Genomic DNA, 14,078 nt, shown 5'->3' with positions numbered 1-14,078 from the left:
GGACTATGATTTTTCTATATACTCCAGAGTGATAAGAATGTGTTAAGTTCAATCGTAGTCCATATATATATATATATATATACATATATATAGTGAGAGTAATGAGACCAGTTTTCATTTTTGGCTTGTAGAAATTACATTCATTGCAATCACACTACATTAATAATGCACATTAGTTCAAATAATTTACAAATTATTAATAAAAATCTAAACACCTTCTATCTCATAGTTAAGTACTTTACAGTTCTTAAAAAAAGTTAAAAGTCCAATCACAACTTTTCCCTAGTAATAATGTTTGACTTGGTAAGTGCCTAGAAAAAAATGATAACACACTCAGTAAAACATCGGAAATCAACTCTGCAGAAGATAAGTTCTTAGAGATATGAGAGTTTAATACTTTGGTACTAACATTTTAAAATTATTATTATTTCTGGATGGATATATTTTCAGAAATTATTTGTATTTCAGTTTTATAAAAAAGAGTACAGTGGTTCCTCATCTGCCTTCCACAACCCCCCAAAATGCCTAAAACTACAGACAGTAACAAACCCTATATATACTATGTATTTTCATATACACACGTCTATGATAAAGTTTAATTTATAAATTAGGCATAGTAAGAGATTAATAACAATAAAATAAAACAATCAGAACAATATACGTTAATAAAAGTCATATGAGTATGGTCTCTTCCTCTCGAAATACAGAATCTTATTGTACCACACTGTACTCATCTATTTTCAGATCCTGGTTGACCATGGCTAACTGAAACTGTGGCAAGAAAAACTGTGGATACCATTGCTAAGGGGTACTACTGCACTCTAAATATAATTTATTCTTTATTTTCTTAAAATGATTTAGTGACTATTTTTAAATCGTGATCGTTATTTCAGGTGCTGTCACTGTTCATTTGCATTTGCTTTGGCACTAAATATGTTCAGGCCATTCTGTTTAAATTCACACATCTAGTTTTAACGGTATTTCTGTTTCTTCTCACATTCTTAGGCTGACATATTTCACTTATCAGTGTTCTAAGTGTACAAACAAATGAAAACTTTGTTAGAACTCAGTAAAATAAGAATGAACAGGACTTTATAGCTCTTCTCTAAGTAAAATGAACCAAGTTAAGAAAAGACACTTTGCAACATATTTAAGTTCACAACGGACCCTGTTACTTTCTCTATTATATTTGGATAAGGGAGGCAATTAGATTAACTATGACATCTGTTTTAGTTACTTTCTGTTCATGACATTACTAAGCTTAGTTTACTAAGACTTGCAATGAGTTGTTGAACAATAAATAAAAACCTTTTTTGTTTTAATTTTTCAAAAACTTTTTTTAGGGTAGAACTGGTTTTTCCCTAGGTTGCCCAGGCTGGTCTTGAACTCCGAACCTCAAGCAATTCTCCTGTGTTGGCCTCCCAAAGTGCTGGGATTATAGGCGTGAGCTATTGCGCCTGGCTGAAACATTTCTAAAGTAAAAGGAAATTTGCTTGACTAAAAATGCTTTTTTTGCAATGGCAACAAAAGCCAAAATTGACAAACAGGATCTAATTAAACTAAAGAGCTTCTGCACAGCAAAAGAAACTACCATCACAGTGAACAGGCAACCTACAGAATGGGAGAAAATTTTTGCAATCTACTCCTCTGACAAAGGGCTAATATCCAGAATCTACAAAGAACTCAACCAAATTTACAAGAAAAAAACAAACAACCCCATCAAAAAGTGGGCAAAGGATATGAACAGACACTTCTCAAAAGAAGACATTCATACAGTCAACAGACACATGAAAAAGTGCTCACCATCACTGGCCATCAGAGAAATGCAAATCAAAACCACAATGAGACACCATTTCACACCAGTTAGAAAGGCAATCATTAAAAAGTCAGGAAACAACAGGTGCTGGAGAGGATGTGGAGAAATAGGAACACTTTTACACTGTTGGTGGGACTGTAAACTAGTTCAACCATTGTGGAAGACAGTGTGACGATTCCTTAGGGATCTAGAACTAGAAATACCATTTGACCCAGTCATCCCATTACTGGGTATATACCCAAAGGATTATAAATCATGCTGCTATAAAGACACATGCACATGTATGTTTATTGTGGCACTATTCACAATAGCAAAGACTTGGAACCAACCCAAACGTCCATCAGTGACAGACTGGATTAAGAAAATGTGGCACATATACACCATGGAATATTATGCAGCCATAAAAAAGGATGAGTTTATGTCCTTTGTAGGGACATGGATGCAGCTGGAAACCATCATTCTCAGCAAACTATCGCAAGGACAAAAAAACAACCACCACACGTTCTCACTCATAGGTGGGAACTGAACAATGAGAACACTTGGACACAGGAAGGGGAACATCACACACCAGGGCCTGTTGTGGGGTGGGGGAGAGGGGGGAGGGACAGCATTAGGAGATATACCTAATGTAAATGACGAGTTAATGGGTGCAGCACACCAACATGGCACATATATACATATGTAACAAACCCGAACGTTGTGCACATGTACCCTAGAACTTAAAATATAATAATAAACAAACAAACAAACAAAAAAATAAGTGCTGACAAGGATGTGGAGTCACTGGAATTCTCATATATTGCTGGGAGAAAGGTATATAATAAAATGGTAACAGTTAAAAAAAAAAATGTTTTTTATTCCTGACTTAAATATTTTGATCTCTATAAAAAAGGAGAAAATTGAGAACAAGCTTTATTTTACAATAAAAAGGGATGTTGGTCAAACGATCAAAAGAGCACAAAAATTCTAAGTGCTAAACTTTTATCTGATTTATGACAAAGATAAAAAAAGACAGTGCCAAATTTGCTAACTACCAAAACCTCAAATTAGAAACATATTTCTATATACTAACTTTCTAAAATTAAATGTCAGCATACCCTGGTGATTACAAAATGAAAAAAATACTGCCTGTTTCACAACTCAGGTTTCAATTCCAAAATCAATGCAAAGATCAATATTGTGCATTAGATAATTTAATATCTTCCCTTTTGTCATACCCATTCATTGATAATTTGAAAGATTCTAATAAAATAACACATGATTATTCAATCACTGTTTGCTATTTATTAAAAGGAAATTCTACTCTTTTTTGTATAATACACAATTTAAATTTGAAACAGAATAGCAACATACCTGTATGTGATGAGGACGAAATAGGAACTGTCTATTTAAGTTGGATTTCTCTATCAAGTCAGGATCTGTAACTGTAATCTAATATCAAGAAAATACGGCTGAAATTACATAATGGATAAATTTTAATTTATTTTTCTTTTCTCAGTATGACTAAAAAAGTCCTGACAAATTATTCTAAATTAGTCTGGCTGGTAAAGGTTATAATGATACAAACACTCCCAAATAGCTACCAATACTACTCTTTTATATTTTATTTAATTGTAATTAATGTTTTACATAGCACATCAAACAAAATAGCTGAGGCCAATTGCAATTCCTGTTCAAATTTTTCTATTATTCATAACAAAACAAAACTTTTTAGAACTATGAAATGGATTACCTGCAGAGGAGCTAGTTCTTCTTTCTAAACTGATACCTATTCTTAATCTCAATTAATTTGGGAAGAATGCTTATATGTATCAATTTGAAAGGAACTCTGGCTAAAGCAGAGGCCTAAAAACTCTGGTCTTGAACTCCTAATCTCCTAATTAGGCAGGCTCCCTATTTTTGTAAATAAAGTTTTATTGAAACACTGTCATACCATTTAAAAATTGTCTACTGCTGTTTTCATGATCCTAGGGGCAGACCTGGTAAGTTGTGACAGAGATCTTTGGTCTGCAAACCTGAAATATTTGCAATCTTGTCCTTTAAGAAAAAGTCTGCAGACTGTCATTCTAAAAGATGCAAGAAGAAAGCAAACTCAAGATAATCTGAAGAGTATTCAAAATGCATTTGCCACTTTAGCATTTTAAACAAAATTTGCCTAGATGTAGAATGTCTCAGACTATATTCCACATTCATTTTCTTTTAGTTGTTATTTCCCTGATATTTTTAATATTTCTGTGTAATTATGTTAGGGAGTGTCTCTTTCAATGGAAAAAAAGTCAAACAGAAAATATCTTTTAACAAAAAAGCTTAATCAATTCATTGTTCACTGATATTAAGGCTTTTTCTTTCCACTTCCTCCAATTCTGTTTTTCATTCTCCTCTATTTTTGCCTTGTACTGCACTGACCAAGTTTTCTTGATTCCTACCGCCCCCAGCTCCGCAAACTGGAAGCTATGTGGTTATGCTCAAAATTTTAACATGCTTATGTGACTTAAGATATAAAATTAATTAAAAATTCTATCCTCCTGAAAACCGAGACTATCTAAATCATTTAATTTGGAACTCTACAGTCTGCTTTCCATGAGATGAGTTACACTTAAACGTTTAACTATGTCACTCTAAGGTTTTAAAAAATCAATACTCATGTAAATCAAAGAATGCCGACAAATGCCTCTACATATCTTTTACACACTGCCCACACAACCTAACATCTTCCAGTAAGAACCAGTAAGTGTTTGTAATCTTTCATCATTTTATTTGTCGGCTATCTTTGCTCTCCCTCTTGAACTGAGTATGGAAATCTAGGTTAACAGTAATTTTCCCTTACACTAAGATATGCTTCCATTATCTTCTATCTATTGCTGATGAAAAGTCTATTATGCAATCTCTTTTTTTAATCTTTGCTTTTGTTCTGTTTGGTACTAGTTTATCTTTCCAATTTGAAAACACTTGTCTTTCTTTAACTCTGGGAACTTTTGTCATTATCTTTGGAATATATTGCTTCTTCTCCTTTATCTGTATCTCTGGAAATTCTACTAGACCTATGTTGGACCTTGCAAACGCACTCTCTTTCATTAAAAAAAGGATATCTTTCTGCACTACATTCTGGGTATTTATATTCATCTTTGATTTGTCCATTCTCACCTCAGTTATATTTAAATTTTAATATTAGTGATTATACAGAAATTCTTATTTGGCTTTCTGTAAAAATCTCAGCACCTTTTTTCTCGTTTCTAGTCCTCTTAATCTCTGATCATTTTTAACTTTAAAGTTTGTTATATTTTCTGTAAAATATTCTATTATTGGTAGCACTTCTATTATCTATAATTCTTAGGAGACTAAGTCTTTTATTTGCCATGGCTGATTCTTGCAGTGGTTCCCTTTCTAGTGAACAGTCATTTTTTAATCTGAATTGTCTTTAATGAAGGCTGACTTTTCTGCATAGTCCTGAGTGTGTTATTATCATCATGATGCAGTTTTACATTTGTTTTAAAGGCTGTAAGTTTTAGTGGTCTTATATTTGTTATACTCCTTTTTCTGCTTAAAGTTTTTACATGATATAATTTTGGACCCCTTACTCCAGTGTGGTACATGCTCTGAGTCTCAATTTCTCATTAGTGACTTCTGTTTTTACTTAAAGTTTTGGACGGACATTCAAGATAGAAACACTTGTAAGTTCCCATAGCTTTCAACTGAGGACTTTTTCTTCTCTCTTGGTTCCTAGGACCTGGGAATTTCTCTTTTCAGCTTGGTTACATTACACTTTAAAAAAATGTGTACAGTAAGTCTGTGTGTTTCCAGTAGTACAGAAGCATGTCCACATTAACTTACCTTGTTTTGTTATCTGAAGTCAGTAGGTTTCTTCATTCCAGTTATTTTCCTGACCTTTATATGCTAATGTGCATCACGAATTTCCAAGGAGTTAAAGTATTTAGGTGATTCCTAAACTGATGTAACCAAAGACTTTTTTCTTTTTAAAATCACCACAAGTAATAATGGTTTGTGGAGCAGTATTTAGGAAATGTTAATATAAACATAGAATATTTGCCTGTAACTATGATAGTAATGTATGCTCTTTTGAATTGGAATAAGCTAAGTTTAATAAACTGTTACAAAAGGTGAACTATCATATAAATTTTAGCCATTTAATTAATCCTCTGTTAGTCACCTTGATATATCTATGAAATCACCAATGGAAGATAGTTTATCTTAAAGGGCAAACAGCACCAGTGAAATAAACTTCTGTTTAAATATATGACATGGCTTGCAATTAACTCACATTTAGAGTCTTAAGAATTTAAATTGTACACTGAGATTTATGTTTTTCCCACTACTTTTAATACTAATTGAAACTACATCTGAGTACTCTGCAACTTTGTAATGTTAGCTTCAGTTATCTTAAACATTTAACAATAAACACTATCTGACAGAAATAACAACATATTTTATAGTTTGCAAAGCCCTTTCACATTTGATCATCACAATAACGTTACGAGATAGGTAGTACAAATGTCAGTTTCACAGTAGTAGAGAAGGAAACTGAGAAAATAATTTGCTACAAGGGAAAGAGAAGTAATTTGCTACAAGGTAACATCAGTTTCGAAAAGTAGTCAGAAGGGCATGAGAATCTTCCAATTTTTAGTTTAATGCTCTATTTTCAAAAAATTGATACTTCAGATTTATTCAGTCAAATATAGCTGAAAAAAGGGCAACAACAGAAATACAAACTTTTAACTCTCAAGGATTGATATCTTACCATTCCTTTCTCTTTGCTTGTGCCAACACCAAGTAAAGCAAAATTTTTTAACATTTCACAGCCTATGGCTCCACATCCTACCTATGGAGGAGAAAAACGGTACCTATCAGATTAAAATAATCTGACCATTTGTGAATCATTTTACTTTGAAATATTTACCAGGTTTATTTTACCACTGTGTTTCAAAGAAAAAAAAAGTATAAATCAAATAAGCAAAAGCATAATTTTACAATTTCTTTAAACAGAAGACATTTAAAAATTCCAAATAAAATTTAAACGTTGAACTGCTTATGTAATATAGAAATAAATGCAATATAATATTAGTAACATTAAAAAAAAAAGATTCCTCCCTTTTAGACATTTCTCAAAACTCATTTGTCGAATAAAACTATTCTAAGACTTCTATTATTATCTAAAATTGATAATACTAGATTCCATATGCATGTAAAAAGCTCAATAACAGTTGATTTTCAAAACATTATTTTAAAGATGATTAATGAGAATATGCAGTAATTTTCAGGGCTAATTATAATAATTAAAACAATAAATGGCAGGGAGTTGTTTTATGTTATTGGAGAAAATTTCCCTGCAAATGCACTAAGACAATTAAGAAATACAGAATAGTCTGGGTGAGGTGGCTCACGCCTGTAATCCCAGCACTTTGGGAAGGTGAGGAGGGCGGATCATGAGGTCAGGATTTCGAGACCAGCCTAGCCAATATGGTGAAACTCCGTCTCTTTGGAAAATACAAAAAGTACCTGGGCGTGGTGGCACGCCCCTGTAGTCCCAGCTACTCGGGAGGTTGAGGCAAGAGAATCACTTGAACCAGAGGCAGAGGTTGCAGTGAGCTGAGATCATGTCACTGCATTCCAGTCTGAGTGACAGAGCAAGATTTTGTCTCAAAAAAAAAAAAAAAAAAAAAAGGATACAGAATACACTTACATATTCTTTCATTTAGTGAGAGAAAATTTAAAACCCACCAATTTTCAAACATATTTCTAGAAAATAATTTAATTTTTGAAATTATCATACTCATATTTTTACTTTAAATATATTAATTAGACCAGAGGATGGAAAACTTTTTCTGTAAAGGGCCAGACAGTAAACAATTTCAGCTTTACAGGCCACATGGTCTCGGATGCAACTACTCACTTGTACTCTACACACTTATACTCAAATTTGTTTTAATGAATTCAGTTGATATACGATAGCAGTTTGAGCATACTATTCCCATGATTATTCATACTTACTAAGAAGATGTTTAAATTTTGCAGTTTCTGGCACAAAGTGTCTCCAATGCAGGCTCTTAAGGCATCATATCTATCTCCCCTGCAAAAAATAACACATACCAAAAAGCAGAAATATAAAACATTAAAATTAGTTTCACTGTCATTAATACCAACTTAATGTTGTACTTTAAAAGGAAATATTCTTTAAAAGTTTCCCCTAACCAATCTTAATTGAAAAAGAAAAGCCCCCATAAAGAAATCCATTTTTCCTTTTTCCACTTGGCTTACTAGTCTAAATACAAATGACTTAAATGAAGGTGACTTTGGTTTATCTAGAAAAAAAATTTTCCTAAGCCAGAGATTTTTAAGAGAAGTTCTTAGAGGAATCTATGGATGGGCTTTGGAGCTGATAATCCACTTAAATCAAAGGCAGAAATTTGGGTTATGTGCATTTTAGGGAGAATAATTCTAAACTTTTCATTCTCAAAAAGATTTATGACCAAAAAGGTGAAGAATGACTCATATAAATAAAGACTGCAGATAGCAGTTTTTTCCATCTAACATCATTACGGTATTTTAAATGCTAACCCTTCTCATGGCATACAATTTAAAACTCTGCATTCACTATTTATCAAGTAGTAAAGCGATATGACATTATTATGACACTTAAAATGATTACTAAGTAGAGAAAAAACAACTACAAAAGTGATTTAGGAGAAAAGACATATAAAACAAAGGTTTGTTTAGACAAAACTTTTAAAATCTATTTCCCTGTTAATAAAAGCAAGAGAAATTTCATTATTACCGTGGCAGAAATTCTTCACATTCAGGTTTGCCTAGTGATTCAACAATATCTGCTGCTTCAAGATATAACTTAAAGTAGAAGATTAAAAATACAATTATTATGTATAAAACTTAAATTACTATAAAAAGAAGCTCCCTTATAGTTATTTAATAGTCATGAAGGAAAAAATGATTTTAAAAAAGGCACTTCAGAGTAAAATATTTAAAAATATAATTAAAAATATGTAATATACATATTGATATTCTCTCATTAAAATAATGGTAAAAACTGAAGGAACTGTTAACAGATACAATTGGATTCATGTCACTTAGCCATCCTAAACATGATGTATCCTAATTTTAAACCAAAGGAAATTTCACCTCCAAATCTATTTTTCATAGCCACACAAAAGTTTTAGAAGCCCCCATTCAATTTTAGCTACATTTGAATAAGTAATTTGATTACTTTTTGTTTTTTGTTTTTGATTTTTTGAGACAGAGTCTTTCTGTTGCCCAGGTTGGAGTGCAGTGGCGTGATCTCTGCCTTCTGAGTTCAAGTGATTCTCCTGCCTCAGCCTCTCGAGTAGCCAGGACTATAGGTGCGCGCCACCACACCCGGCTAATTTTTTTATATTTTTAGTAGAGATGAGGTTTCACCATGTTGGCCAGGCTGGTCTTGAACTCCCGACCTCAGGCGATCCGCCCATCTCAGCCTCAAAAGTGCTGGGATTACAGGAATGAGCCACTGTGCCCAGCCATAATTTGATTACTTTTTGGGAAGAAAGTACCTACTCTGTATTTATTTTTCAGCTTGGATATATAATCTATAATTATACATACTATGTGTATGTGTATGTCATCTATAATTGCACACACTATAGAAAAATAATCTAGGAAACCAAAATTTCAGCTTTTTAAAAATACCAAAGATAATTAAAATTAATGAAGAAAAGAACTGAGTCTTACTCTCATTTTCATTTAAGTAACTTGTGTGGCTAAATTTGAACATGAACAACTGGTTACTTATTGTATTATAACACAGAATCTATATTAACAATTAACTCAGGCTGGAGTGCAGTAGAACAATCGCAGCTCACTACAACCTCTGCCTCCCAGGTTCAAGTGATTCTCCTGCCTCAGCCTCCCGAGTAGCTGGAACTACAACGGTGTGTCACCATGCCCAGCTAATATTTTGTATTTTTAGTACAGATGGGGTTTCACAACGTTAGCCAGGATGGTCTCGATCTCCTGACCTCATGAGCTGCCCGCCTCGGTCTCTCAAAGTGCTGTGATTACAGGCATGAGCCACCGCGCCTGCCCTAATGGTTATCTTTAAACCAGATTTTTACTAATGTACTTGTATTCTATGTTAAAATAAAGAATTCAGCAGCAAAATAGCATTATGTGAGTACCTTTTAAAATACAAAAAAATGAGCGGGTGCAGTGGCTCACGCCTGTAATCCCAGCACTTTGGGAGGCCGAGGCGGGTGGATCACGAGGTCAGGAGTTTGAGACTAGTCTGACAACATAGTGAAATCCCATCTCTACTAAAAACACAAAAAATTAGCCAGGTGTGGTGCTGCGTGTCTGTAACCCCATCTACTTGGGAGGCTGAGGCAGGAGAATCGCATGAACCTGGGAGGCAGAAGTTGCAGTGAGCTGAGATCGCACGATTGCACTCCAGCCTGGGTGACAGTGCGAGACTCTGTCTCAAAAAAATAAAAATAGAAATAGAAAATAAAATGATAAATGTTATATTCAAAATGTTTATGGTGTTTCAACAGAGAGAGAGCCTGGAGGCAGCATCCTTTCATACCTTGTGCCAATTATTCCTGCTGGTAAAAAAAATGGGGATTTTTATTCCATCTTGTGATGTTCATACCCCATACAACTCTAAAACCTGTACCACTCCCATGTTCTCCACTTTTCTAAGTTTACACATAGAAAGGGAACCTGAAGGTTCATGATAGTAAAATATTCCATGGAACAAATTCAAGAGTCCTGAGAGCCCAAGAATGCTAAGCTTATGGTACTGGAGAACAATTACCTATAAGGATAGAACATTCATTCCCTTACTATCACAACTAAGGGAAATACATTTGAGAAGGCAACTTTGGGTTATATCTCAATAGCCCTAAAATATCATCTTGCTAATTTCAATCACAGAATCAAGTGTTGGAGGCATACTGCTTGCATCTCTTTCATGCATCAAAATGTATTTTAAGGTCGTTTTTCTAATATATTAATACTACATTATAATACGTAACACATTCCATTTCATGAGTAAAGAATTCAACCTTAAAAACTCAGAACTAACCCACTGGCACAAAGGAGAAAATTTTCCTGTTACAGCTTTCAATACTTCTTGGCTGGCAACACCTCCTACTGCTGCAGCAAGTGGAGATAAAAAGCCTTGAGCAGTCCAAGACAGCCAATGCACAATGTCAGCATTTACATCAGGCTAAAACAAAAGCCATAAAAGACAATAATATTAACAGCATTTAAATGGTATACTTAAAATTTCAATGACTAAATGTTAGAATTAGAACTTAACTTCTTGAAAAGCTATTCAATTCCCCTACTAAATAACTCTAAAAATGTCCCGATTTCATGATAACAGACCCATATGCGTGTTACCTTAAGTAGTGTCTCCCTTTACTAGTACCTGCCCATTTTTGTTTTTGGACTCTATATGTCACTCTAGGACATCATTTATAATTAACTCGAGTATCTACCATTATAGTTTTTGTCAAAGAACAGTTCTGTGATGCCAGTCAGACATATTTACAAATAAATAGATTTTTTTTAAAGTTTGTTAATGAAAACTACTATGAAAAAACCCTGAACTATGATAAATGAAAATCAAATGATCTTAAAAATGATAAGCTATCAGTTTGTGCTGAAAGTTGTAAATAAAAACTGCAATGAATAATGACACAATACATTGTTAGAGATAATGTTTTCAATCACGCTTAAAAGTTATGTATCTCAAAATAGGCCGGGCGCAGTGGCTCAAGCCTGTAATCCCGGCACTTTGGGAGGCCGAGATGGGCAGATCACAAGGTCAGGAGATCGAGACCATCCTGGCTAATAACGGTGAAACCCCGTCTCTACTAAAAAAATACAAAAAACTAGCCGGGCGAGGTGGCGGGCGCCTGTAGTCCCAGCTACTCGGGAGGCTGAGGCAGGAGAATAGCATAAACCCGGGAGGCGGAGCTTGCAGTGAGCTGAGATCCGGTCACTGCACTCCAGCCCGGGCGACAGAGTGAGACTCCATCTCAAAAAAAAAAAAAAAAAAAAAAAAAAAAGTTATGTATCTCAAAATAGAACATTTTAAAGGAAATACTGGAAAACTGAATTTTAGATCTATTATTTTAGTACAATGTCTTATATGTGACAAAGATGTTTTCATGAGCTTATTTTCTTTCTCTTCCTATTTAAACATCAGTAATCTTAATTTTATCACTAAACTTCAAGTGTGCCTAATTAATCTTCTGAAATCCTATGTAAAAGAAGAGTTCTTGTACATTTAGGAGCGGAAAGAGAAGAGTTTTTATTACATTCTAAAAAATATTTGTGACACAAAATGGTTACTACTTACTATTCCACCCCTCCATTTCAACTTTCTATATCTCATTATTTACAACTATTGAGCACTAACCTCAACCAAGATCAATTACAATTTAAATTCTGCAATTTTTGAATGCAGATATTGTTGGTGGTGATATTAAAAACAATGATGAGAATAATAACAACAGTATAAGTGGACACTTACCATGCCAGGTTATATATTAAGTCCTTACATAACGTTCAAAATAATCCTTATAGATACAATTTCTATTATACAAGAAAACCAAAACATTGAAAAATTAAGTAACTTATTCAAGATTTTATAGCTAGTAAATGCTGAAGCCAGGATCTAGACCCAAAAAGTCATAGGTTTATTCTCAGCAATAGGTTATGCAACCTCCCAGGATTCATTTTTTAGTAAACAAACATCTAAATTTTGGGAATTTTTGGTTACCATAGGATCAAGACAGCAGCCTATACCTGTTTCCCTACATAATCTCCAAAACATATGCATAATCACAAGAAGAGAAATAAAACAGTGACAGGGCTTCAGTATTACTAGAAAACAGAATATTATAAATTTTTGCAAACTCCATCAGCACTCTCACTGGATTTCACATTGCTACAATCTTGGACAGAGAGCAGAAGATATGAAGAAATCACAGAAGAAAGTGAACGGCCTAATGGTAACAAAACACGTCCTAAGAAAAAGAAATTCCCACACCAAGTGCAGAAACTATTGATGAGAGGTATAAAACTGGTGGCAGATCTCAGCCGTCAAAGAATGCCAATCTGGGAGAGAAAGATGTTAACAAAAGAGGGGAGACATTCTTTGAGAGAGAAAGCTAGAGAGATGTTAAGAATTTGGTAAAAATCAAAGAGACCTACAAAACACACCAGTACCTCTCCACCACAAAAAGGTCATCCATTAAAAGCTCCTTTTCAGTATCCTAAGAGAAGAGAGTACTACAAAAGTAGGAATCTAAAAAGCACCTAAAACCCTTACCCTGTCCAAAAAGTAAGCACAAAAATCACTCTACTATACAAAGCTAATGTAAGAAGAAAACAGAAACCAGAATCAAAACATTTCAGCTAATGAAAATCCACACCCCCACAACTAATCAAAAGTCAGAAGATACTTAAGTGAATTATATATTCTTAACAAGCACTTGGCAACGTGGGGGGAAAAAACATCACAAAAAACCTTGAATCAGGAATTTAAAAACTAAGAACAGAAATGATCCATTCTACCCTTCCAGAAAAGAATTAAACAATATTTGACTCTGCATATCAAAATGGGCTTATGGTGTACATGGGAAACTTTACTGAATAATCAACTCTGAGATATAATCTGGTAAAACTATTAGATGAAGACAAAGATTAAACACATAGGTCCTTAAAGCAAAAAGACCACATTACTTCTAAGAGTATGAAAATTGAGCTGGCATCTTATTTTTCAACAGCAAAAAATAAAGCAACATACCAGTGAACAAAGTAACAGCCCAGAATTTTACATCTAGCCAAGCTTAAAACTATGAAAGCTACAGAAAAAATATGAAACATATAAAAACTCAGGAAATACCGTAATTCTGAGCCCTTTTTCAGAAATAGACTAAACCTGATTTCAAGACTTAATATAAAAGCCACAATAAGCAAGACAAGATGGAGCTGGCAAAAGGACAGAAACAATGTGAAGACAGTAGAGTACAGAAATAGACCTATACATATACGGCAAAAAAACTGTTGACAAAGATGCCAAGACATTTCAATCAAGAATAGCCTTTTCCACAAATAGGCTAGAATAACTGGGCATTCATATACAAAATAATTAACTTTCATCTATACTTTGTGCAGTATATAAAGACAAACTCATAAAACTACAAAAGAGTGCACAAAATTAGTGTAAAGTCATGCACACTGATCT

The 14,078-nt window shown here is 33.7% G+C and overlaps 1 protein-coding gene across 2 annotated transcripts in view; it reads right to left on the bottom strand.

Annotated features, from left to right (window-relative positions):
* UBA6 (ubiquitin like modifier activating enzyme 6) overlaps positions 1-14,078 on the bottom strand; it is an 82,872-nt gene that overhangs the window by 19,347 nt on the left and 49,447 nt on the right. For both annotated transcript variants that reach the window (XR_748209.2, XM_010365544.2), the window contains exons 14-18: positions 10,902-11,045; positions 8,607-8,674; positions 7,823-7,901; positions 6,573-6,653; positions 3,170-3,247 (exon numbers count right to left, since the gene is read on the bottom strand). Coding sequence is in view for 1 of the 2 variants with exons in the window: in XM_010365544.2 (XP_010363846.2) it covers positions 3,170-3,247; positions 6,573-6,653; positions 7,823-7,901; positions 8,607-8,674; positions 10,902-11,045 (450 nt within the window). In the remaining variant the exon portion in view is untranslated. The remainder of the gene's footprint in view (positions 1-3,169; positions 3,248-6,572; positions 6,654-7,822; positions 7,902-8,606; positions 8,675-10,901; positions 11,046-14,078) is intronic.

The sequence above is a fragment of the Rhinopithecus roxellana genome, chromosome 2, assembly GCF_007565055.1.
Source record: "Rhinopithecus roxellana isolate Shanxi Qingling chromosome 2, ASM756505v1, whole genome shotgun sequence".
NCBI lineage: Eukaryota > Metazoa > Chordata > Mammalia > Primates > Cercopithecidae > Rhinopithecus > Rhinopithecus roxellana.
Note: the sequence above shows the minus strand (reverse complement) of the source record. Positions and strands in the feature narration are given on the sequence as shown.